The 23,718-nt window shown below is 38.8% G+C and overlaps 1 protein-coding gene across 1 annotated transcript in view; it reads right to left on the bottom strand.

Annotated features, from left to right (window-relative positions):
- Nucleotides 1-6,061: 6,061 nt before the first annotated feature.
- The window catches only part of RORB (RAR related orphan receptor B), a 191,459-nt gene continuing 173,802 nt past the window's right edge, over nt 6,062-23,718 (bottom strand). Inside the window, exons 5-10 of the mRNA XM_030567863.1 lie at nt 20,716-20,837; nt 17,787-17,919; nt 14,484-14,591; nt 13,031-13,141; nt 8,214-8,326; nt 6,062-6,666 (exon numbers count right to left, since the gene is read on the bottom strand). Coding sequence (XP_030423723.1) covers nt 6,511-6,666; nt 8,214-8,326; nt 13,031-13,141; nt 14,484-14,591; nt 17,787-17,919; nt 20,716-20,837 — 743 coding nt within the window. The 3' untranslated portion in view covers nt 6,062-6,510. The remainder of the gene's footprint in view (nt 6,667-8,213; nt 8,327-13,030; nt 13,142-14,483; nt 14,592-17,786; nt 17,920-20,715; nt 20,838-23,718) is intronic.

The raw sequence follows: 23,718 nt of genomic DNA on the forward strand, positions 1-23,718 counted from the left end.
TCAGCAAAATGGTGGCTGTTACTACCAATGTGTTATCATTTATTCTGTGTCCTAGTCCTTCATCCTACATGCCTCCAGCCATTCTGAATATAGCCCACATTAATGGTACCTTACCTCAGTACCTTTAAATCAAACTTTCTTTTGTCAATAGTCTAAATTCAGTAAATCATACAGAGCTAATTTACATTCTGTGGGGACATTTGAAAACATGAATTAATTGCTCAGAAATACTGTACTGAATGTGAAACAATAAGTGAAGGAGGTACTGCACTGAGCTGAGGCAACAATGACAGTGAATTCAGTTTCTAACCAATGTCGTTTCTAATCATTGACTTAAAAACCTTGTCTGGATCTCGCATTTGGGCATCTAAATGTGTGCCCTTCAAAGCCTCTAACATTCTTTTCCTTATTATAACCATTATATTTATTTTTAATAATGAAACATCCCTGAGTGGCATACAGTGCAACATCTGCATCAAGCAGTGATTGTCATTTACAAAGTGTGAAACTTTAAAGGAAAGAAGAGGACTGATACTCTGATCCATTGGTTCAACAGGATGTCAGAGGCAATAGCTAGTCCTTACAGTGGAGGCAGAAAGTGCTGGGTAATGTTAAGAATAGATAGTATATTTTGTTAGTGTCAGGAAAAAGGAAGTTGTTTTTGTCTTGGGTTTCAATTTCAACACAGATATTTTTACAAGATGTGCTTAGACCAAAATGACGGTGTCATGTTTCATTCTTATCTCATTAATCAGTGATATTTCAGGAATGCCTAATATTGTATAACAATATGGCCAAATCCTCCAGTCCAAGCAAGGGGTTCGTGTGATTCTGAATGCAGCACAATCAATGGAGATAGGCTGCATGGGGAAGGGTAGTATTGAGGGAAGATGTAGGGAGACTGAACACCCTTTGTGACAAGTAGTACAGGTCCATACTAGCACAGGAGAGATTTTGGGGGCAGGGGCCAGGACCTGTGCATCTGTGATTATGCAAATCTACCAGCCAGAACACCTTCCAAGTCTCAGGGGCTGCAGCACATCTGAGGCTACAGTAGCCTCCAGAAATCAGCTCTACTATCATTCCACAACTTGGAGTGGAGGTGGAAGGTGGCAAGGGGAATGTTCCTTTCCCCAGCCTTTGCAGACCACTTCTCTACACAGTTTATTTACACAACTGTTCAGAATGAACAGTATTTGCCCCCTTTTCTGTGTAAATGTCAGAATGGGAGGGGGAACAAACCAAAGTAACTCAAAGAAAAACTCACACTATTGCTGGCTACCTACCATGAACATAAACAAACAAACACAAAAAACAATCAATTTGTAAAACTTGTCTTGAGTACTGAACTTTTCATCCTCCCCACCTCCCTAAAGACATAAATTGGCCTAATCTAAACAGCCAAGGTGAAGTGGAGGAAATAAATTATCCCATGTGCAATGGAGCTGAAATTAACAATGGGAACCACAAAGTAAAAACATTAAAACAAGTATGAAGGCAACATTTGACGTGCATTCCACAAAGCTCAAATGGGAGCTCCAAACTCTGAGGCCTTTGATTTTATCAGGTGCCAAATGCCTCCTGAAAGGTGCTGAGGGAGCTCCAATTTCATTATCTATAACTGGAGCTAAGGGAGCTCGATAAATTGCAGAATCAGACCCTAAATGCTGCCAATCACAAGCCAATCAAAACATATATTGTATTTGGAAACTGCTTGGTTTAATTGAGTGACTTCTATTGCCCTATTTTCCTAGCAATCAGTAAAGTAATTTTCCCATTAAAAGGAAATATTACTCTTGGAATTAATTCTTTACTCAAAGAGCTAACAGGAGTGACATTTACACCAAAATTAAGTCTCTGTAGTAGTGTAACAAGCCATCTACATCTGTCTGTTCAGACGGTGCTGATAATTTGGTTCAATGTGGCTGAATTATCTGAGTACAATACTAGAAATGGAGGAGCAGGTATAATTTTTTAAAGTTTTCTTTTTTTGTTAAAGCATTGGGATTAATCAGTCATTGAAAATCAGTCTAATTTAAAGTGCTTCCATTAAAAAAGTCTGTATGTATCAGCAACTGACTGGCTGAAATATGACATAGTCGAATTGTAGGAAATTAACCTTTGCTGTCTTTGATACAACCGTGGAGTAACTAGAGATACTAACAATATATAAAATGATGCACAAATATTTTCTGAAACAAAATAAATAAAAACTATGTTCCATTTGCTATTAAGTGTGGAGCTCACATTGTTCTTAAGACAGTTGTCATCTAGTCATGAAAAAGTTATCAAACTTCAATTTTTTCAAATTTTAGCACAAATGAATCATCATCCAAAAATTTGCACTAGAGTCATTGTTCTCTGGGTTTTATAAATTTTAGTCATTCAGTCAAGGAGCAGGAATAATATCATTTTACTTAAATTACCAGTCTCACGCCACAGCTACTGAACAGCAATTAGCAACTAGTTAAAGTTTGCAAACAAGTTGTATCTAAATTTGTTTGTATTAAGTATTCAGTGAATACTAACAAATACATTGGAAAAAAATCAGATTATATGTGCAAATTATACAAAAGCAATAAAAAAGTGGGATGCTAAATTCACAACAAATATAATTTGCAATGAATAAATTGAATAAATTATAGTGATAACTGTTGATAACTGTTGCCTTTTTAATGGTAATCAAGGTTCTGTGAATCAGCAATTTTTAAACACCACCGTTATACCCATCTTAATGCAGAGGAGCAGCAGTGCACATTAAAAGTGATCTAAGAAAAAAATCTCTGTTTTCTAATCGCAGTTTGGACACTGCTTCTTCTGTAGCCTTTGGCAAAGTTCTTAATTTATTTGCATAAATTTCACCATTTTAAAATAGGTATAATAATCCTTATGCATGAGGAGTGTTGAAAGGTTTAACTGGCTGAGGGTTAAGTACTTTGATGATGAAAAGCACTATCTAAATGCTAAGTAATATCTTTTGTGTCTACATCCAGTTAACTTGACTAGAGTGGAAGAGGTAAAATTCCCAAAGATAGTTGTTTTATTTTATGAAAGGAAAGCAATGGAAAACTTTTCAGGAAGCAACACAGCATAATGAAGTACTGTTCTTATTTACCCTTATAACAAAGCCCTCATTATTAACTCCCCAAAAAGGACAATTATATTTAATCATTTTCTCTATGGGTCTGGAGGGCGGGCTAAATTTATTATGTCTGGCCACCACAACACTGAAACAAACACTTTGAGGGTTTTCAACTATATGTTTTTGTTCTTGTGCTTAAAAAAAACAAGCAAGGGAGTAACCATGTATAACTATAAATATACTCTTCTGAGCTGCTACTACCTGACCTGGTAGTTTTATTTTTTGCTGTATTCACATTTATTTGTTCTTACGGTAACGTATTTGCATACTTTGATTGTCTGACTGTCATGGGGGGGCACTGAGTAACTTTGGATAATCAAGCCTTTAGATAATAATAATATGAGGCAGAAGAATGGAATTGGGGTTCTATTCATCATTCTACCACAGATGTCCTGCATGGCCTTGAGCAAGTCACACATTGGCTCTAAATTCTGCTCCAAAAGAAGTCAAGTAAAACTCTCACTTACTTTGGAGGTACAGGACCAGGCCCTTAGTCTTCTTGTGCTTCATTTTCCTCCTTTGTAAAATAGGGATATAAATACATTCCTCACCATACAAGGGTGTTGTAGGGTTAAATCAGTATTTGTAAGTTGTACTGAGATGGAAGTTGCTATAGAAGTGCAAATTTTATTTGTTTATTTTAATTGAGGACATTTTTGGTGCAATTAGTAGATATCAGGGGACATGGCCTTGGTTTGGAAAACAAGTTGTTTCAGGAATGGATGTACAAAGTAATTTTGCAAAAACAATCAGGTTTACAACAAATCCTTTCCCAGCAGAACTACTTCAGCTGCGCATTTTTTGAGATTAGAAACTGGTTTGTAGAAAAAATGATCTAGTATAAAACTATAGGCTACATGTGAATAAAGGCTTAAAAAATTATTGCTGTTGTTCTTGTCTGTGATTACTAAAGAAAACGAGCATTAGAGGCAAACAATTATTAACTTTTTCCAGATAGGCCCCTCCCAAGCCAAAGAAACAGAAGAGTGGCCAGTGGGGGAAAGGAAAACTCCACAAAATTCCCTTATCAGAGTTTCCTATGGATTCTTTGATAAGATGTGGGATTTGATCCCTGAGGAAGGAGGAGGAGGAGATTCAGATCAGAACCCTGCAGATCCCTGGAAATGGGCCGGAGGCTCAGGGCTACCCATGTGGAAACCATGCACTTCCACATCAGCTCTGGAGTCTCGGGGTGTCTCTTCCAGCTCCCTATCAACACAGTTCCACTGTGGAGCCATATGGGCAGGCAGGAGAGCCGCCAGCTTTTTTGGCGCCGTAGGTGGCAGAAGGTCCCACCCCTGAAATGGCGCCCCCGACAGAGGCAGCGGACGGTCCCGCCACTGAAATACCGCTGACAACCAGCGCAGCTGCCGCCCCCCAAATGTTAGTGCCGTAGGCGACCGCCTAGGTTGCCTAAGGGGTTGCACCAGCCCTGCGGACAGGGCTTTCCATGCAGGCTGCAGAAATCACTTTATAGGGTAGTTCCACTGTGCTGAATGACTCAGGCTGTATTAATTTCTATGTGGTTTGGGGGTGGGAGAATGGGGAGGGAAATTCATCTCACTGTGGCCCCCACCCTCAGAATTCTCCCTCTTTGCCAGCTATCCACACTCAGGTCCCTGAACTTATGGCGAAGCCTCCACAGCAAAAGGGGATAGTAGGGATTGTGCTATGGGGAAAGCTGAATCCCTCATCTTTCCACAGGTGGAAGCAGCGCTGCCCAGAGGATTCAGGGGGCCTGGGGCAAAGCAATTTCAGGGGCTCCTTCCATAAAAAAAAAGTTGCAATATTATAGAATACTATATTCTCGTGGGGGTCCCTGTGGGGCCCGGGATTTGGGGCAAAATGCCCCTCTTCCCGCCCCCCTCCCCCAGGCGGACCTGAATGGAAGGTCTATGGTGTGTGCATCTGGGAGAAACAAACACATTCTTCATTATTGTATCCTCCCACTCCCCTCTGCCCAGTATCTGCAGCACAAAGAGACAGACATGAAAACAAACCATGGATCTGAACACTCTCAGGTTTGAGAGAATGATCTGGGACTGATTCACATGTGCATTTGAATGCTGCTACTCAGGCTACTCAGGCTACTATCTCTGTTTTTAATTCAAATTTGTAAAAAAAAAAATCACATCCCCTCACTTGCCTATTCTGAACCTCTAATAGTAGCACCTGAGCAACATATTTTTATGAAATGGAAACCCTCCATTGTCATTCAATAGCTTACAGTGACTTAGCTGGCAACAGAGTGTCACTGTCATCAACACCCACACCACCATCACTACATCACATTTTTACTCTTCAAAGCTATATTTTGGGCCTGCTCCTGGTTCAGCTGAAGTCAATGGGAGCAAGATGGGACCTGTATCTATTTCTCTAAGAAGCGCTAATAAAATATAATGTTTGGCTGATTCACAAAAATGTTCTGTTTGGGATAATTTACATTTTGACTCTGTGGTTTAGATACTTTACTGGCATGCTATGTTCATTTTTATATATGCTTTATTCCCATAACAGGGAGAAAATTCCAAATAACTTTTCCTCTGTCCATTTGAATCATCCAGACAAGGCTTTTGCATCATTGATACAATCTTAATGTTTGATTTACAGACTGCATACTGCATATGCACACTATATGACAAGTTTCTCAGAAGCGATACCATTCTTCCGTTATACATTGGTGAATGAGGATTTAACTCTGCCTCACAGAGCAAAATCCTGATTGCCCAACATAAATCTAATACATGACTTGGAGAGTAAAAACTGCAGGAGAGACTGACTGAGCATCCTTTGAAAGTAGGCATGGGATTTTTAAGCTACAGCATGTGCATATACTACATATATATATATATGTCTATAGTACATATACATATGTATATTTCATATATGCACAACAATTTCCAAGACAGCTATAAATTTCCACATGCATTAAACTATCTAAAAACATAGAAATAGGCAAGTGTAATAAGTGGAATTTTCTTAAATTATATTTGAACAATAACAGCAAGAGTAATACTGCAAAGTACCGCTCTATTCTCATTTATATCTACAATAAAATTCTATGAACAGTTGTTTCCCAAAACATACCCCAATAAAATAAAATAAAAAAGGTAACACCCAGTGTCCTATATTTGTATATTTATGGTCAGTTAAAAAAAAAAGAAGTAAAAGAAAGACAAGAATAAAAGAGCCCCACTCAGAGGTGCATATTTACATTCTTCAAACTGTAGCGGTGAAAAATAATTCTATTAAGTGCAGGACATTCCTAGTGTTGCAGTAGTGACATTTTTAATAAGTCTTCATGAAAACATTTCTTTTGTCTTTACAGTGATGCATTCCAGGACTATGTGACAATTCTATCTTCCCCTTCACTTGCAGCCCGTGGTAGAGTCTGGATTGAAAAGCTCCTTGTATAACGGAGGAAACAGTGTATTCACTATATCTGGATGAGATTGCTTAAATACCTGCAGTTTCTCTCCATGCAAGTTGCAAAGTGCAGTAATTGTTGGTATCTTGGCTACTAACTGTAAGGGGGAAAAAAGAGTAAGAAAGTGTTTAGGAGAAAGCAGGGTTTCCAGAATGAACAGAGGTAGCATCCTGCTGGGTGGAAGAGTAACTGAGAATAGTGAAACCTGTTTAAAATGACCACCTCAACTGGCAATATTAAATTGCCTAAAAGAAACTGGTTTTTAATTAAAGGCCAAACACAATTGTCCTAGAAACCTTAGTGTTACTTTAAAGTGGCCATTTAAGAAATAGGGCTGCATATTGGAGGTGGTCCTTAATGAAGTCGCATTCCCATAATAGCACCAAATAAAACCGCTAATGGTTAGAGTGAAAAAGAAGGAAATAAGAATAGAAATAACTCCCTTTCTTTTCCCTAGAAAAACTAAGCATATAGCATGCTGCTGTTAACTGAATCAAAATACCACTACATAAACCTATAGAATTTTCTGTGGAAAGTAACATATTTTTGATCTAACAGCAGATTTTTGTGCAATTACATGAGGAGCCTACCTAATTAAAATGTCTCCATTTCCTCTGAATTTACAGTTTATGAAATGCATGCCACACATTTCATAGTCCTTCCTTTGGCAAAACTCTGACTGAAATTAATGGGAGGTTTTTTAATTTATTTATTTTGTTTTATTTATTTATTTACTGGGACTTCAGTATTAAGCCTTGCTTTTCTGATGAGTTTCAATATCTTTTTTACAGTAGTACATATATTTGACAGATATGAAATCTCTAAAAATTACAAAATAAGTATTCTGTGAGCCTTACAGAGGACATGAAAAAAGCAGAGGGCCAGATGTGTTAGGCACTCTCCATTTGATTTTCTAGAACAATGTGCCTGCACTTTCCCCCAGTGTTAGCAGATATGTGTATAGGAGCATTTCAGTAAGAAGCCTTACCAACCCAATTGATAAAGTTATTGTCTTGGTTCTACTGAAATCTGGAAGGGACCATCTCAGTTCAAGTCTTACAATTTTATTTCTCTTTTAAACAATTACAATTACAGCAACTCAGAAGCAAAATAGTTTGGCCAATAGAATAAAGAATAAATACCAGATTTATTCAGGATGATCTATGGCTGTGAACTGTCAGGAATAACTCAATGCTATGTTCCCCTTATGTGATTACAAATTCCAGAATTTATTACCCCCTCAGTCGAACAACTGAAACAAAATATTATAAAATGGTAACACTTTCTTTCTTACCCTTATTCAGTGGGGAAATATATTAAGACTGAGCTTGCTTTCTGAATTCTTATATTAATATCTTCCAGAGTCTTCTGACTCTCATTCTCAGTGAATTCTTTAAAAAAAAAGATTACATTTTGAATACTGCATTAGATAATCTGGTAATGACTAAATTGCCACTTCACCTTTGGCAGCATATTGCTGTTCCTCCACTTTGAAATCATCCTTTATCAAAACCTTACTTTGGTTATCAAATATATAAGAAACGTTATAATAGAATTGCTATGTACATGTTGGCAACACTCTTGAATCTTAGGAACACTTGTTCCGTTAATATAATCATGAACTAGCATGTTCAAAAGATCTACCTTTGCCAAGGTCTCATCATCAAGATGGTTCTTCTGAATCACATGTTGAAGTGCAAAATAAATCTTTTCCTGAAGTTTCTGGACCTTTCTTGGTTCTATTAGCCAGGCTCGATCTGACAAAGAAGAAAGACAAGGATTAAAGCCAACAAGAACAAGGAAAGAAGACTCATCCACACATAGGCACCACATACCACGTTGACAAGGGTTAATAATGCACCTCTATGCTGATATAACGTTGTCCTCGGGAGCCAAAAAATCTTACCGCATTATAGGTAAAACCGCGTTATATCGAACTTGCTTTGATCCAGCATAGTGCGCAGAAACCCCCTCCCCCCCCCGGAGTGCTGCTTTACCGTGTTATAGACTCATAGACTTTAAGGTCAGAAGGGATCATTATAATCATCTAGTCTGACCTCCTGCACAATGCAGGCCACAGAATCTCACCCATCCACTCCTGTAACAAACCCCTAACCTATGTCTGAGTTATTGAAATCCTCAAATTGTGGTTTGAAGACCTCAAGCTGCAGAGAATCCTCCAGCAAGTGATCCGTGCCCCATGCTGCAGAGGAAGGCGAAAAACCTTAGAATTCGTGTTATATCAGGTCGTGTTATATTGGGGTAGAGGTATAATTGCATTATGCTGAGGGACTGCTATGCTATTAACATATGATTTCAGAGTCAGAATATTATGAACTATTTTAAGATCACCTGGGAGTTCAAGTCATGGATATGAAGTACGTACTTGCTACCAATGCACTGCCTTTACATGTTTGAACTTGACTATGTGGACTTTAAAAAAAGGACAAAAGAGAGAAAGATGTGACAAAATGGACAAACTCCTGCAAAAAAATTAAACAAGGTCCAAGTAATTCGTTTATTCTCTGTTGTTTTCTAGTTCATATTTCTCTATTTCATATCTCACAGGTGAAATACAAGTAATGCTATCTGAGCGTCTATTGAGTACAGAAAGAATAAACAAACTGATCAAAGTGGTCACACCACTTTGACAGTAATAAAATATAACAATTTTAAAATTAAAAATTAAATAAACTAAAGTCTCAACTGGGCTAACATTTTGAGACCAACATTTAAGTCTAAATGAACAAAAATAGTTTCCTCAAAAAGAATTTCTTAATACTTTCGATGAATTTTTTTGTTGCAACATCTTGAAGTGCAATTATTTAAAACATGGCAGCAGATAAAATGAACTCTAAATTATCTGGGAGAATATGTCTACAGAAATAGCTGCTTGGAACCTATCTTGCTTGTACTGAAGTCAAAGGCAAAACTCTTCCTGATTTCAGTGAAAGAAGAGGATCTATATTCTCCCAATTCATGGTTTCCTGAAACAACCATATGGCAAGTGGGGTAGCAGATCTTGATTCAATTCTGAGTCCATTAATACAATGCATTCACTCTCCCAGTAAACTTCTTTTGTTATTATGCTGCAAATCTCTCTCTCTCTCTCTCTCTCTCTGTCTATTCAGACTGGATCTTAGTAATAGAGTTTTCATTTCCTGATGGAAACCCAAAAACTATCTTAGTGCAGAAGATGAATTTTACAAGAAGAGCCAGGAGGTGCAGAAGAGCCCTTCCCCCATTCAGATGCTTTTTTTTTTTTAAATTAGAGACAGAAGTGAAGTAATGGCACCGACTGGATTATTGTAAACTAATCATTAATATAATTTATCACACAGGCCAGATAATAGTGATGTTTCAACATATAATTAACAGGATACTATGATTTTGACAGGCCCTGTGTGAGGAGCAGTGCATGAAAAGGGCGTAGCATGACAATATTGCTGTTTGGAACACACTAGTCTGAGCCTTTGCTGAAAAGAGACGGAGCTGAGATCTCCAGACACTGAACAGATGCTCAGAGAAAGGAACCTTGTTAGAAAGATAAAGAATCTTGTTCACATAAGGTAAACAACTGGATTCGGTAACAGCAGTGACAAGATTAGCTAAGAGCTTACATAACACCTGCCTAAGTGAACATAAATAATATTCAGCCTTCATATAGTAAGTGCTAAATTTTATGGTGTCATAAAAACATGCACTCTAGTGGATTTAAACCAAGACCCAGTGTGGCAGACTGGAGGAAAACAGATTTATCACTGAGGGATATTCCCCAAGGATTTCTCTCTTAATAATAAGCATGGGTTTAAAAATGAATCAGCGTTGTTGGTATAGTCTTTGTAAATTACATTTTGGTGTCTAATACTACAAATTAGGGCTGTTACGCATAAAGCATAACAGTTGTTAAGTTCATGACAAAAAAAATGTTTGTCATAGTTGTACATGGTGTTTCAACCCATCTGTCTGTTATATCACCCCTCCCCATATGTAAACACACACACTGCAGAAAGAAGTGGCACATACTATTCACTTTGAAATTTGTTTCCTTGTGATGTGGGAGAGAAAAATCGATTGCAAGTGTCTTTATGTCTGTGTGTAGGAAAGACCCATTCAGGAGATGAAAGGTAGACTGATGGGATATTACAGTAACTAATCTTGTGTCTCTGAAGAGCAGCTGAAATTCCTAGTTGGAGCACAGTGAATATGAGTTTGGTAGTTGCTCCTGTTTATCTAAAGGACACAACTCCCAAACAGCTTGCTATACCCAGTCATTTCTGGTCCAGAGAGGCACAGCACTTGAGTCTGTAGTAGGGCTGTTGTATAGCAGGACTGAATGCATTAGCAAAGTTAATGGGGAAGCTTTCAGAACACTTGCCTGGAGTTTAATTATCTCAAAGTCAGGGCTGAGTCACTCACTTTTCTGAGCACTAAATGCATCCACAAATGGTTTAGAAAAAGTAGAAATGAGCAAGAGATTCTCAGTTGACAGCAAATACTAGTACCAAGTAGAAACATTTAGTACTTTCCAAATTATGGGGTATTTAGAGGACCACAGGGATGAAACAGTATTTTGATATTTATGTACCTGCAGTTTAGCATATCTCATAAAAGGCTGCATCAAAAGCAACTAAAGTTAATGGGAATCTTTCCATTTCTTTAGCGGGGTTTGGATCAGGCCTAAAGCAGGTGCCCTAGTCTTAGAATTATCAGTAGTGTTTTGTTACCATATCTTGCTGGCTGGCTGAAGCAGTAATTTGCTCTTCCTTCCTGTATTGTCTGAGACATAACACTGGGTAGAAATTTGATTTCACTGAAGTTTCTCTAACTCCCAAACACATTCAACTACTGCATTTGTTACGTCTTTTCTATGGATGTGCTGTACTAGCCTAATCCAAAGCTGATTGAAGTGAATGGAAAGTTTCCGATTGATTTAAATATTCCTTGGATCAGATCCTATGGTTCCAAGTCATTGTTGTAAGACATCAAATTGGAACACAACTCAATGAAGATTTAAATACAAAGACACAGGGATTCCACCTCTGCACATTGTGAAGGTTTTGTAATATAAAACAAAGCTCGGCTGGAGAAGTATGATTCTGCTCACAGCTCTGCTGCTGTCCTTTCTCCTGTGGCTGAGGAACTTTCCCGCCAAGAAAACATCCTGGAAAAACAGCTTTACATCCTGTGACTCCATCAAAGAAGCTAAAGGTACTAACCTGCAGCAAGTACTCACTGGATCATCCCTTCCAACACTGAGCAAACTGTTACAGAACATAAAATCTCCTGTAGAAATAACAAGGACCAGGATCCTTGCAGCACATGTTTTTATGAAGATATCAAGCGTGTTGACACCATCCGTGCTGGTCTAATTTTATCTAAATTAATCTCCTCCACAGATGTGACAAAGGGCAGAGCAACCTAGAGGAGGCCAGGAGCAGAACTGTGTGAATTTTGTGTGTGTGTATATGTGGGGGGGGGGGGAATTTGTGTGAAGGAGTTAGGCGCACAATACCTATTAACTTTCAGTGGACAAGTGCTTTTCCCTAAGGTGCTTTTTAAAAATCCCACACCGAATTGTGAACTTGTCCACTAGATTCAGCTTGTGATCTGATCCAATCACCTACGGTCCAAACCCTTTTTCTTCTGCTTTTCCATCAACATTCATGCAGCCAGTGTGTTTTCAAACACACATGTGTAACTATGGGTATTTTGTGCAAATGAGCATATTCCCATGACAATAAACACACTTCTGACTGGCCCTTGTACAGGTGCGCAGTATGGGGAAGGCCCTTGCCCTGCTTGCTCCCATCCCACATAAGAAGCCAGTCACAGTCCCTGCCATCCCTATACTCTACCAAAGGCAGAGCGAGCTCCCTTGTGCCAACCATGAGAGTGCCTGCTACCTCAGAGTGGGAAGGAAAGAGCTGAGGCCCTGTGCTTCCTGGAATTCAAGAAGGAATATGCTTCCCTGAGGCACAATCTCTCAGAGGTCCACCTGGTGAAATGCTGTTCTGCCTCACTTGCAATCGGTACCTATGCCTATCACACACAGTCTGCCCCCCCATCTCTTTCTAGTGTTCCTATTTTTCTTCCATCACCTTATGATGGTGCTGTTGAATGTTGAAGAGACAATACTTGGCTCAGATCCAGCGTTATTTTTCTATCATTCAGTTCAGGTTCTGAACAGCTGGCCAGAAAGTTCTGGATAACAGGCAGGTCATAAATCTGCCTACCTCTGGCTCTTTAGGCTGGTGTAGCCATATTTTGTTCTGAGCCCTATTTCCAGTAGGTTAGCTGCTGTCGATATAATGTATTAAAGAAAACTTTAGAGAATTATCCAGACAACTCTTCAATTACTTAATGTGCCAGTTTGAGTAGGAACAACAGCTGGCAAAAAAAAAATATGAACAAGGATGCAGTGAAAAAGAGGATTCATCAAAATACTTGGAGATAACTACCTGGTGATATCAGAACAGCAGATGAAAACAATGCAATCTCTTCCTCAGTCAGCTGTAAGGAACATAAATTCTTTGCAAAGTCAAACGCTTCGTTCACCAGATCATCAGAACCTACAGATCACAGAGAACAAAGTCAATGCTAGAAATTTATCAGCTCTTTAGAATCCCTTGAAGAGCTGCTTGTTTTGATGTCAAGTGTGTGTGTGTGAGTGTGCATGCACCTGAGCGAGAGAAAGAAAGAGTGCAAGTGAGTGAGCAAGTGTTCTGCTTAGGCGAACACTTTAATTGACCTCTGAATTTGCACTCACATGGAAAGTGAGGCTATTTAAAAAAGTAGCATTTGAAGTTGCATATCACTAAAACTTTCAGTGAATCCCAGTAAAAAGTGTGAAACACTCTGCCTCTGAAAACTCCAAAGAAAAATCAAGAAAAAAAATGTCTTTTGCAATGTCATTCAGAGATGTTAGCCAAGAATTTTCTTTCTCACTTTAAAGGTAATCTTGTTTTTGAAACTAAAATGACATCTGCAAAAGGAATCTGACTAATACAGAACAGTCATCTCCTACAACATCCCATCAGATAGCAAGATAAGATAGCCTTCTTAGAAGTTTGGAGAAAAACATGCTGTAGGACAAAGAAAATCAGCTAAACATACATGGAATGTTTATATATGATGTATATATAAGCAGTGAGCTAAATATATACTAAATACTACCAATATCGAAACCTTCATTGGCTTTGGTCCTGACTGCTGAATGGTTAACAGGTTAATTATTCTCACAACCAGAACACTGACATCATTTATAAGGTAACACTATGGGCAAGGTAGCAGTCATCAAGCATGTTACATATAGTGATGAGGAATGAAACAGTTGCTGTACCAAACAAATCAGAATGAACCTGAGCTGTGCCTGAATTTTTCTCAAGGTTCAGAGTATTCTGGATAACCCCTTGGTGCCCCCTCATGACCTTTGTGGGATCCATGCATCCATCCATCTACCTAAGCCACCAGGCCAAAAATAGACTTCATCCACTTACCCCTTCTGCAACATTCACCTTCCTTTCACACAGGTTTCAATTTTGAAGCCATTCTTTTAGCTGATATTATGCACCAGTGCAAATGTCAAGCACAAATGAGGTTGGGATCATTATAGGCCAAATTCTGAAATCTTCATTCATATTTTACTCAGTCCTTATGTGGCACACTGCCAGAGTGTATTTTGCAAACCTCCCATTGCTCCTTTTCTACTAAAGGAAATCAGCCTGCTACTGATAGCAGCTAATGGAGTTACTTTGTTAGTTTAAATGGCAGTTCCCTGTTCTTCAGTGCTAAAGGTAAAGGATTCAAAAGCTGCTAATGACTTTTTGTTGGGAGGGTGATTAAATTTAGAAAGGTAAATCTCCCACTCACTCCAGAATTTGTAATGGGTGAAAATAAAAAAGGCAAACCTACCCAAAGCTTTGAACATTTGCATTCCTCCATACTTTCCTTCAAACAGAACAGTGTTGTTGAGTGGGTTGAAGGCACGGCACATTCTCACCAAAACCACTTCCAAGCAGCCTGTTGGACAAGGAAAGGGTATGAAAACTACACACGCTTCATTCCTGGGATGTTTCAAGGCACTTTTGAAAGCAGAATGTATTAAATTTCAAAACAGTTTCTTAGCAAAATTCCAATGAACAGAAACAACCTTGGGCACAAATGGTGGGATTTACAGGGTGGGAGGAGGGGCCTTAAGCACCTAAGTCCAATATTATGTGTCACTGGCATTCACAACACCCTGCTCAGCAGCCCCCTAACCCTGTAGGTGCCTAAAATCACTAAGGCCCAGATCCACAGAGGTATTCCCATTTCTAACTTCCACTGGTTTCAATAGAAGTTAGGAGCCTAAATATCTTTGTAGATCTGGGCCTAAGTGCCTAAGTTTCCACTACTGAAGTCCCCCGGGTGCCTAAATGTCAGCAGCTGGGTATGTGCACACCTGCCTAAACCCTGACACTGCACAGCAGTTTGGTGTCTAACTCATGCCTAAACCCCAGATGGGATTAAAAACCTAAGTATTCCCCCACCTATCTGGGGTATCGATCTGGTAGACGTGCTCAGAGCATGTTGAAACTCACACAAAACAGCAGGAGGAGGATGTTGTGCCCCCTCCTTATGACCTTTAGCCCTCCCCTGGGGCATTGGAGACCCTGGTTCAATTTCCACCTCTACCTAGTGTGGCACAGGGATCTGAACTTGGGTTTTCCATCTCCCAGAAAAAATGCCCTCATCCCAGGGCTATGGGATATTATGGAACAGGCCTCTCTCAGTCTCTCTTGTTGAAGCTGTTCTACTTTGATTCCCAACCTCCATTTCTGTAATGCCAGTTCATATTTAATTATTTGTAAACAGCTGATCAACTTCAACAAGAGAGATTTAGAGAGCCCTATCCCAAAATATACCATAGCCCAGTGGCTGGAGCACACCCCTGTTAAAATCCCTTCTTTATATCAGGCAGAAGTGGAGTTGAACACAGGTTTTCCTATCCCAGATGAGTACTCTAAGCACTAGGCTAAAAGTTGCAATGGTGGTTTCTTCCACCACCACTACCTTTACAAGTGCCAGTAAAAAAATCCATTTTCAGATTTTGTTTCGTTTGATCTGAAATAGAGTTTTTTGATGCACTGATATTTTTCACAATTTTTTAAATTTTTTGATTTTCAGAAATGTCAGCGAACTGAAAAATCCATTATTTGCCTGGCTGAACCTAAATGTTAAGTGCTGCAATATGGAGTGTTGCAGCATCTCTCCCCATTATGAATCACACCCAAACACCACACAACCTACACATTTGATGATCCTTGAGGCCGGCTGAATTGGTTACTCACAAAACAGCGAGATCTCCTCTGTGGCTGTGGGATCTGACTAGGAGACAATTTACCCTCCAATCTCTGCCTCTGGGACTGATCAGAGAGGGAAGCAATTCACGATCCAGTCCCATTTCCCTGAAGTTTAGGGCTTCACTTTTGCTAAGGACTGTGCAAATTGCCTTGCTATTCCTAATTTCAGTAGTAGAGCTGGTCAAACATTTTCTGATTAAAAGTTGTTTTTTTAAAGGGTTTCATTAAATTTTTTTTTACAGTGAAAGGTTTTGAAAAAGCATCCCCAAATTTTTCTATGAAAAGAAAAAAATTAGGAAAACACTTCAATTTTTTTCTGCAATTTTTTAAGTTTTTCAATTTAGAAAAACTATTATGGGGGTTTTCACACTTTCTGATAGTTTTCCAATGTTTTCTGGTTTGAAAACTGTAACAAAGTGTTTTCTGAGAGTAAATTAGCTTGAAAGTGGAAGTTCTACTTTTAAATGTAAAAAGTTCCCCCTCCTCTCACTTATCCACACTGTTTCCATGATGTGTTCAGTTGGAAAACTGTAAGAAAGTGTGAAACGTAGGTTTCCCCCTATTTCTCATAATGGAAAAAGAGGGGAAACTGTCAGAGGGTGTGGAATGTGAGGGGAAAAATAACACTTTGTCACATTTTTAAACTCTACCACAGGGAAACCAGAATTTCCTCACAGGAAAAATTCAAAGGGGGATTTTTATCAGAAACTGTGGGAAAAATCCCGGAATTCTGGCTAGCTCTGCTCAATATTAGCAGCATGAGGGGCAGTAAAACCTTAGCAGTTTATACACTCTGCAGCTAATTGGGGTTCTCTTACAATACATTTTATGTCCAAATGTCATTGAACCTTTTTTTGAAGCACTACTGTTTCTTTTGCTTTACCAGCCAAATGAATAAGGTTGTTTAATTCAGAAGCTGGAATGTTAATAATGATATTATTAATTATTCTCATGCTAAGATCCTTCTCTTCCAGGGAATCTTTTGTATTCCTGTTGGAACCCTACAGGTCCTCTTATTTTTCTGCAGTTTGCATCTTGGTCCCATATTACAGCCACATCCTTCTGAGCAAAGACTGGATCACACTATCTCTTTCAGAATTGCCTGAGAGTTCTCTATTGAAGGACACAAGGCACTTCTCTAGCTCAAAGAAGCTGCCTCATGCTATATCCCAGCCTCTGCCAGATCCAGGGGCCAGGATAGTACAGGGTAATGCAGTTAATAATTAGTAGCAGCTTGTTTGATAATACCATTTTGTCCTACTGAGTGACATGAAGTTATTGCAAGGTCACAATTCCTATTAACTAAATGTCATCAGAGTGCGTCTTAAAATGATTATTCTGAAAGAAGGGCAGGAATTGCTGTGTGACATGACAGAAAAACTACTCCCCCCCCCCCCCACACACAATGCACACACACAACAGTGTCAATGCATGCTGCCACAATCCAACCACGCTCACTCCGGTATTAATTATTGCCAGCAGGGATTTCTCTTACTAAGTACTGACATAAGATTATCGGTATTGCTGTAGCATCATTAAAATGGTGAGAGTTAACCAGAGATGCAGGGCCCAGCTAGATGGATTTGATTTGCTAAAATCAAGTGGCAATTTTAGGGGCAGCAGTTTGGTGATTCAGCCAGCTCAACTCAGTAATACTTTACACTACATGTCAAACTGGGGATTGTGGCTTCTGCAATTAACAGAAAGTTTTTCTGTAAATGAAAAGCATAATTGACTTTAGAGGGAATGGGATCTGAAGAAATGAATGTCATTAACGCAGAAGATCATGTAGGGTTCACGTGTGTGGGAGGAAAGGTTGTGATGGGGAGAAGTAAGGTTATTTGAAGAGAGAATGACTGACTAAACCACTCACCTGATTTAAGGAGTAGAATTTGATCATTTTGACAGAGCTCCATGAAGCCTGTTATCCGTTTTGCAAACTCCACTACGTACTGAATAGCATGAGTGATCTGGATGGCACACTGTTGCCATAACGCTTCTCTTGTCTTCCAAAGGAAACATGCAATAAAAAATAAAGCAGTAAGCAAACATAATGTTCAGAGGCAAAACAACACAATGCTGTGTCACACAAAGTGTGTAATTTAGATTTTATAATAGACAGAGCTGGTAGTGCCACTTCCAATCAAGGTTGCCCGACTCTTCTCGTTATAAGACCCTATTTTCAGTTGCTTATAACTTTGCTAAACTTTAACTTTTGGAGCTGAAATTTTCCAAGCTGAGTGTTTGCTTCTGACAAATTTTTTTTTGGAAAAATTCAGCCAAATCATGTCACCCTTTTACAAGAACAAGGCTAGTGACAAATACATTGTTTTGCTCATGTAAATTTTTTTTTGAAAAGCTCTAGTGCCTCCATGCTTTGGAGGAAGGACTTGATATCTGAGCTTTTGACAATCTTTCTGTGCCTCAGTTCCCCATCTATACAACGGGGATAACACCCCCTCACCTGACAGGGATGTTGTGAAAATAAATTCATTCATATATGTGAAGCCCTCTGAGGCTATAATGATGAGAACCATAGAAAACCTCATGAAGAAATTAATAGTTCTCTTTTTAGAACAAGGTTTGGCTAGAGTGCAGTAAACAAGATGTGGGGCTGCACATTGAACAAGGAGGAGAAAAGAAAATATTGAATAGATGCTCATTTAGAAAGCACTATCATTCTGTGCACTGGATTTGTCAAGCTCCTGTAGAAAAAAAATCGTATTTGAGCATGTAGGTAAAGACTGTATCGTAATTCAGACATACAAGGGAGGGAGGTGAATTAAGATTGCACAGACTTAAAGCTGGCATTTCCTAACTTTTGAGTGCTTGACTTGACAACCTTTGTAATGTTTAAACATAGTTTTTTGTGTAATATATATATGGGCTAGATTAAAAAAAGTAACAGAGGAGTGGTGATGTTGAACGTTGCCACACCTATCTTTCAGGTGCCTAGAAAATCCCTGGCGTTCACGAAGCCCAAGTTCAGCAGTTAGACTCCCTATATAATCAACAGGGTGAATTAGGTGCCTCAGAGTGGAATTCTTGACTAAGCTAGCCAATGGGAGGTGCCTAGCCAAAGGATGTGTGCTAAGCCCTGCCCCTCTCTTGGAGATAGGAGCTTCCCTCTGTTTGAGATTCTCAGTCTCCCCTTTCAAAGCTATTGGACTGTGGATGCATAATGAAGGAATCATGGGGGCAGAGAGGAGAGAGAGGGTAAAAGCACTAGAATGACTCTGTAGCCTGCTGGTTAGAGTAATCACATGTGAGGTCCACGATCCAGTCCCCTTGCTCTAATGACTTTTTAAATTGTTTATCCACAGTGGAACAGCTTCAGCATGAGAGACTGAAGAAGCCCTACATCAGAATATCCTATAGCCTACTGTTTAGAGCACACACCAGAGAGATGACAGGCCCCTGTTCAAATGCCTTCTATTCCTCAGGTGGAGGCGGGAGTTGAATTTGAGGGGGGCTCCCACTTCCAAGGGAGGAAGTACCCTACCAAACATTATGAGAGAGGTCTTCTACCACCCAACTGTTTTGTGTAAGCTCATCTAAAGGGTCCTGCTCTGATAGGAGAATTCTGAGATTGTCTACCAGATCAGGAACCACAGGTGGATGTAAACCAAGGCCAAGTGTGGCAGACTGCGGCAAAACAGATTTATCGCAGAAGGATAATCCCTAAAGATTTCTCTCTCAATAACAACTACAGGCTTAAAAATGTCCTTTTGTGAATCAAGCCTATATCTATATCTATCTCTTTCTACAGATAGATATAAATTAATGACAACTAGGCAATGTAAATATGCAAATATATTGCTAGCAAAGGAAATAGACTAATGCTATTTAGTCACCTTGTTGAACATTTCTGCTGGGTTCAAAAACCTTTTCAAAACCACTGAAGTGTAATTACAGTCAGAACAATGACTGCACAAAATTGGGACCTTCTTGTTCAATTTATCACCTTTGTGTGTGTGCATATGCGTGCACAAGTGTATCTTTGGACTACATCTGCCACAGGTGAGTTTCAACTTCTGTTATCACTGGGGAGCCAACAGAGCAAACTGAACTCTATTCTGCTTTGTCTAAATTCTGATTGCTGAATCATTATTATTGGTGAAAATGAAAAAAGCAGAAGAACTCAGCTTGATTTCCACTTCTTAGGCTGAATTTGAAGAGCTTTAAGAGGGAGAAATATTCTGAACGAATTTGATATAGGAATCATAGGGGGGAAATAAATATACAACCAAATGAAGTCATTTTTACAGCCATTTTTCAACAGTATTACCACACTTTACAGAGTGTGTTAAATTCTGCATTATCTACTGTACTGTCGACAGGTGATGATTTACTTTGCGTGCAATAAAAAACATTCATTTTTCCACATGAAAATGGGGATAGTTTTAACAGTTGTCATAAATATGTTAAACAAATCTATCTTCTGTTTTGAAAAAATCTCTTCCAACATATGGAGTCCAATCCTGCTCCCATTAAAATCAACTGGAGCTTTGGGAAAAGATCAGGCCCATGGAAACAAATTATTAATATGGGAGGCTGATTTTATCATCATGTCCTTTGCCCTGACATTATGCTACTAGCAAACACACCAATAAGCTGTTATTTCTATTTTAAAATGCCATTCTCACATCTTCAGTTGCCAAGTTCTTCTAATATCAAACTGCTATTTCCAACCCAAAGGTTTAAAACTTTAACTTGGTATTGATCAACAAGTCCTTGCCAAATATACTGCACTGAACCACCAGGGAAGGCGAAGCAAGAGAAGGAGTGATAGGGTATTGTACCTTGCTCTGGTATACTTTAATTTCTTCATATGTGTGGGTCTGCCATGCTAGTTGGTGTAGTTCATCCATTGTGTATTGACACGTCTCCAAATGGGACTTAATGATATTCTGTGCAATTCGATCTAAGAAATGAGGGGAAAGCAGAAAGTCACAATGAATAGTAATCTGTAATAGCAAAATTTTGAAGATATCAACATTGGGGGGGATAATCAGTAGATAATATATTTTATGGCATAGGAGACTGGACATTATCACATTTATCAATGTAAAATGTTTTCGTATTTATCTAGGTATTGTTCGCACTGTGGAAATGTTCCTTATTAAATCCAAAACCACAGGAAATTTGCTTGGTTGTGGATTACAAAATTAAAAATAGCAAGCCTTTGGGTGAAAATACACCCAATTAAAATTGGAAATGCAAGTTTTATCTGTATCTGGATAGGCACACATTTTTAGAAACACAGGATGGTATTTTCAAATGGATTTTGAAATGGAGCAACAGCAGCAAAACCTCATACACAAATGACAATGTATTCCTCAGAAAGAGGCAGTACATTCAAGGTGCTATAGCCAGACCTGGGCGTGGGAGGATAGCTTCTTCATCATTGTCTACATCATGCTCAATCTCTCATGTTGCAGCTGTTCCACTTTGTCTAAATAATTAATTATTCACTGGAGCAGGGACTGGAATCCAGGTGTTGTCCCTTCCAGATGAGTTCCCTAACCACCAGGCAACAGAGGCATTTTCTCATTCTCTCTCTGGCCCAATTAATATATAATTATTTATACAAAGTGGAACAACTGCAACTGGAGAGATTAAGAGAGACCCCACGCCTCAGTGGTTTGATGACTAGCAAACTCATATGGAAGGGAGGAGATTTGGGTTCAAGTCCCTGCTCTGAAGCAAAGATTTGAACCTAGGGCTCTCATTTAACAGGTGAGCATCCTAACCATTGGGTTGTTAGGGGATAGGGAGTAGTGATGCTACAACCACTTTCTGAATGGTGTTTAACTCCCCCTGTGACTCTAATCCCAAAATCAAAGTAATTTCATTTTGAGGTTTCCTTTTTTCAAATGGAAGCAATTCCCAAAATCAGCATGAACTCACAAATATGATTTGGTCAACGTGAATTTGTATGTTGCTGTGAAAAAGAGTTGCAGCCACAATCTTTTACCCAGTTCTAGTAAGAACAACAAAAGGGCACATTAGTGACTGTGTAGGGTCTATACCATGTTATTGTCCAGGATGGAGAGGTGGAACCTTTATCCCAGGGTACCAGGCTGCTCTATTTTGTCACACAAATAACCTATCTGGTCATGCTGGGAAAAGGGATGAAAAAGAAAAGCCGGGAAGGGAGTAGAGAAGATACAGGAAAGTAAGAGAACTACAGCAGATAAGTCAGGGACTTGGGCTAAAATCTTCATACAGACTAACGGCAGGTCTCAAGGCACCCATCTCTTGTACATACTGTGAGTGGAAGGGAAACCACTTTCCTCCACTTAAATCTGTCATGGCAAAAGCAGTAGTTTTACTAGCATGAAATGATCTGGGTGCCTAGCAGCTGTGGAGTGGGTTAAAGCTGACCGTCAGTCCTGGCTTGTTCAGGTAGTGTTCTGGGGGAGAGGAGGTGGATCCCATTTACAGTTTTAGAAGGAAGCCACGTGAAAATTGACTTGTTATCATGGTTTTACCCAGAATTTAGACAAAGCCTAGCAGGCTCACTTTAAATATTTCAGGTTAATTCAATCTCCAAACTCAAATTATAACTGAGTAAAAATTTTTTTCCCCTTTTATTTACATGTGTAATTCAGAGTTACTTCACTGACTTCAGCTGAATTACTGTGGGTTTACACTGGTTCAAAGCAGAATTCAGCACAAGAACATTTATCATTTCCCAAGAAATTGCATAGTCCATTTGCTGTTGCTGTACAACCAAGATGTTAGAAAAAATTTCACATACTCATTGGTCAGGATCAATAATGAATTAATCTAATATAAATTATACTTAAAAATAAACCAGACTAGAATTACTTACTCATGTCTATAATATGTTTATAACATTTACTAATCATTTAACTCTTTCTAAACCACTTTTAAATGGAGAGTTAATAAATAGTTTGACCATTATGTAAAATATATAAATGTGTGCATATACAGTATGTATAATACTTATGCATAATATATGTGCTTGTATTTTACACACACACACACACTTAATAAACAAGATGCTAAAAGATTCCTACATGCCACATGGAAAAAATAGCTCCATGAACAAGGAGGCCCAGTTCTGTCCAACCACTGGGCAGTATGCAGTGTAAAACAGGGAAAAATTTGCCCCAAACTTCTGGTTTCATGTTAAAATTATGTTAACTTAGCTGAAGCAAGACTATGAAAATAGGGATTTATAAAATATGCCTCCCAAAATCTCCAAGGCATTTTTCAGGACTGAAAATTGTTTGCTAAAGGTGTGGCAAGCGCTAAAGATTTTATTGTCTCTTCCCCTATCTTAAGGGAAACAGAGAAGGTTGATTTTTTAAAAAAAAAGTGATTAAAAGAAAACAATTTTATAAACACCAAACCTCAGTTTTTATCCCCAGAAAATGATCTATTTTTTCTTAAAAATAAAACCAAAATTAGAATAATTATAAAACACAAATCTGAAAGATTGCTCTGCTCATAAATAATCTCAAAGCACAACCACGTAAAAATGCTTTAGCTTATGGTTAAAAAGAATCCCAAATGGAGTTATCACTAAAAACTAGCAGGCTTCCATTTAATCATTATTTAACTCACTCAAATATATCTCTATGTTGCAGCAGATCAGGCTAAAAGATCAGTCACTGAATTTAAACTCCAGCAATGTCTGGCTGTAACGGGGGTGAGTTAAGGAGGGAGTTTCAGCCTGAGCTCTGAACTTTTCTAACTCCTATGGATATATGTTCAGCCTTTGATGTCATTAAGATATAACATTGAATACATTAATATTAAGGTAATGAGAATGT

The sequence above is a fragment of the Gopherus evgoodei genome, chromosome 6 (assembly GCF_007399415.2).
Source record: "Gopherus evgoodei ecotype Sinaloan lineage chromosome 6, rGopEvg1_v1.p, whole genome shotgun sequence".
Lineage (NCBI taxonomy): Eukaryota > Metazoa > Chordata > Testudines > Testudinidae > Gopherus > Gopherus evgoodei.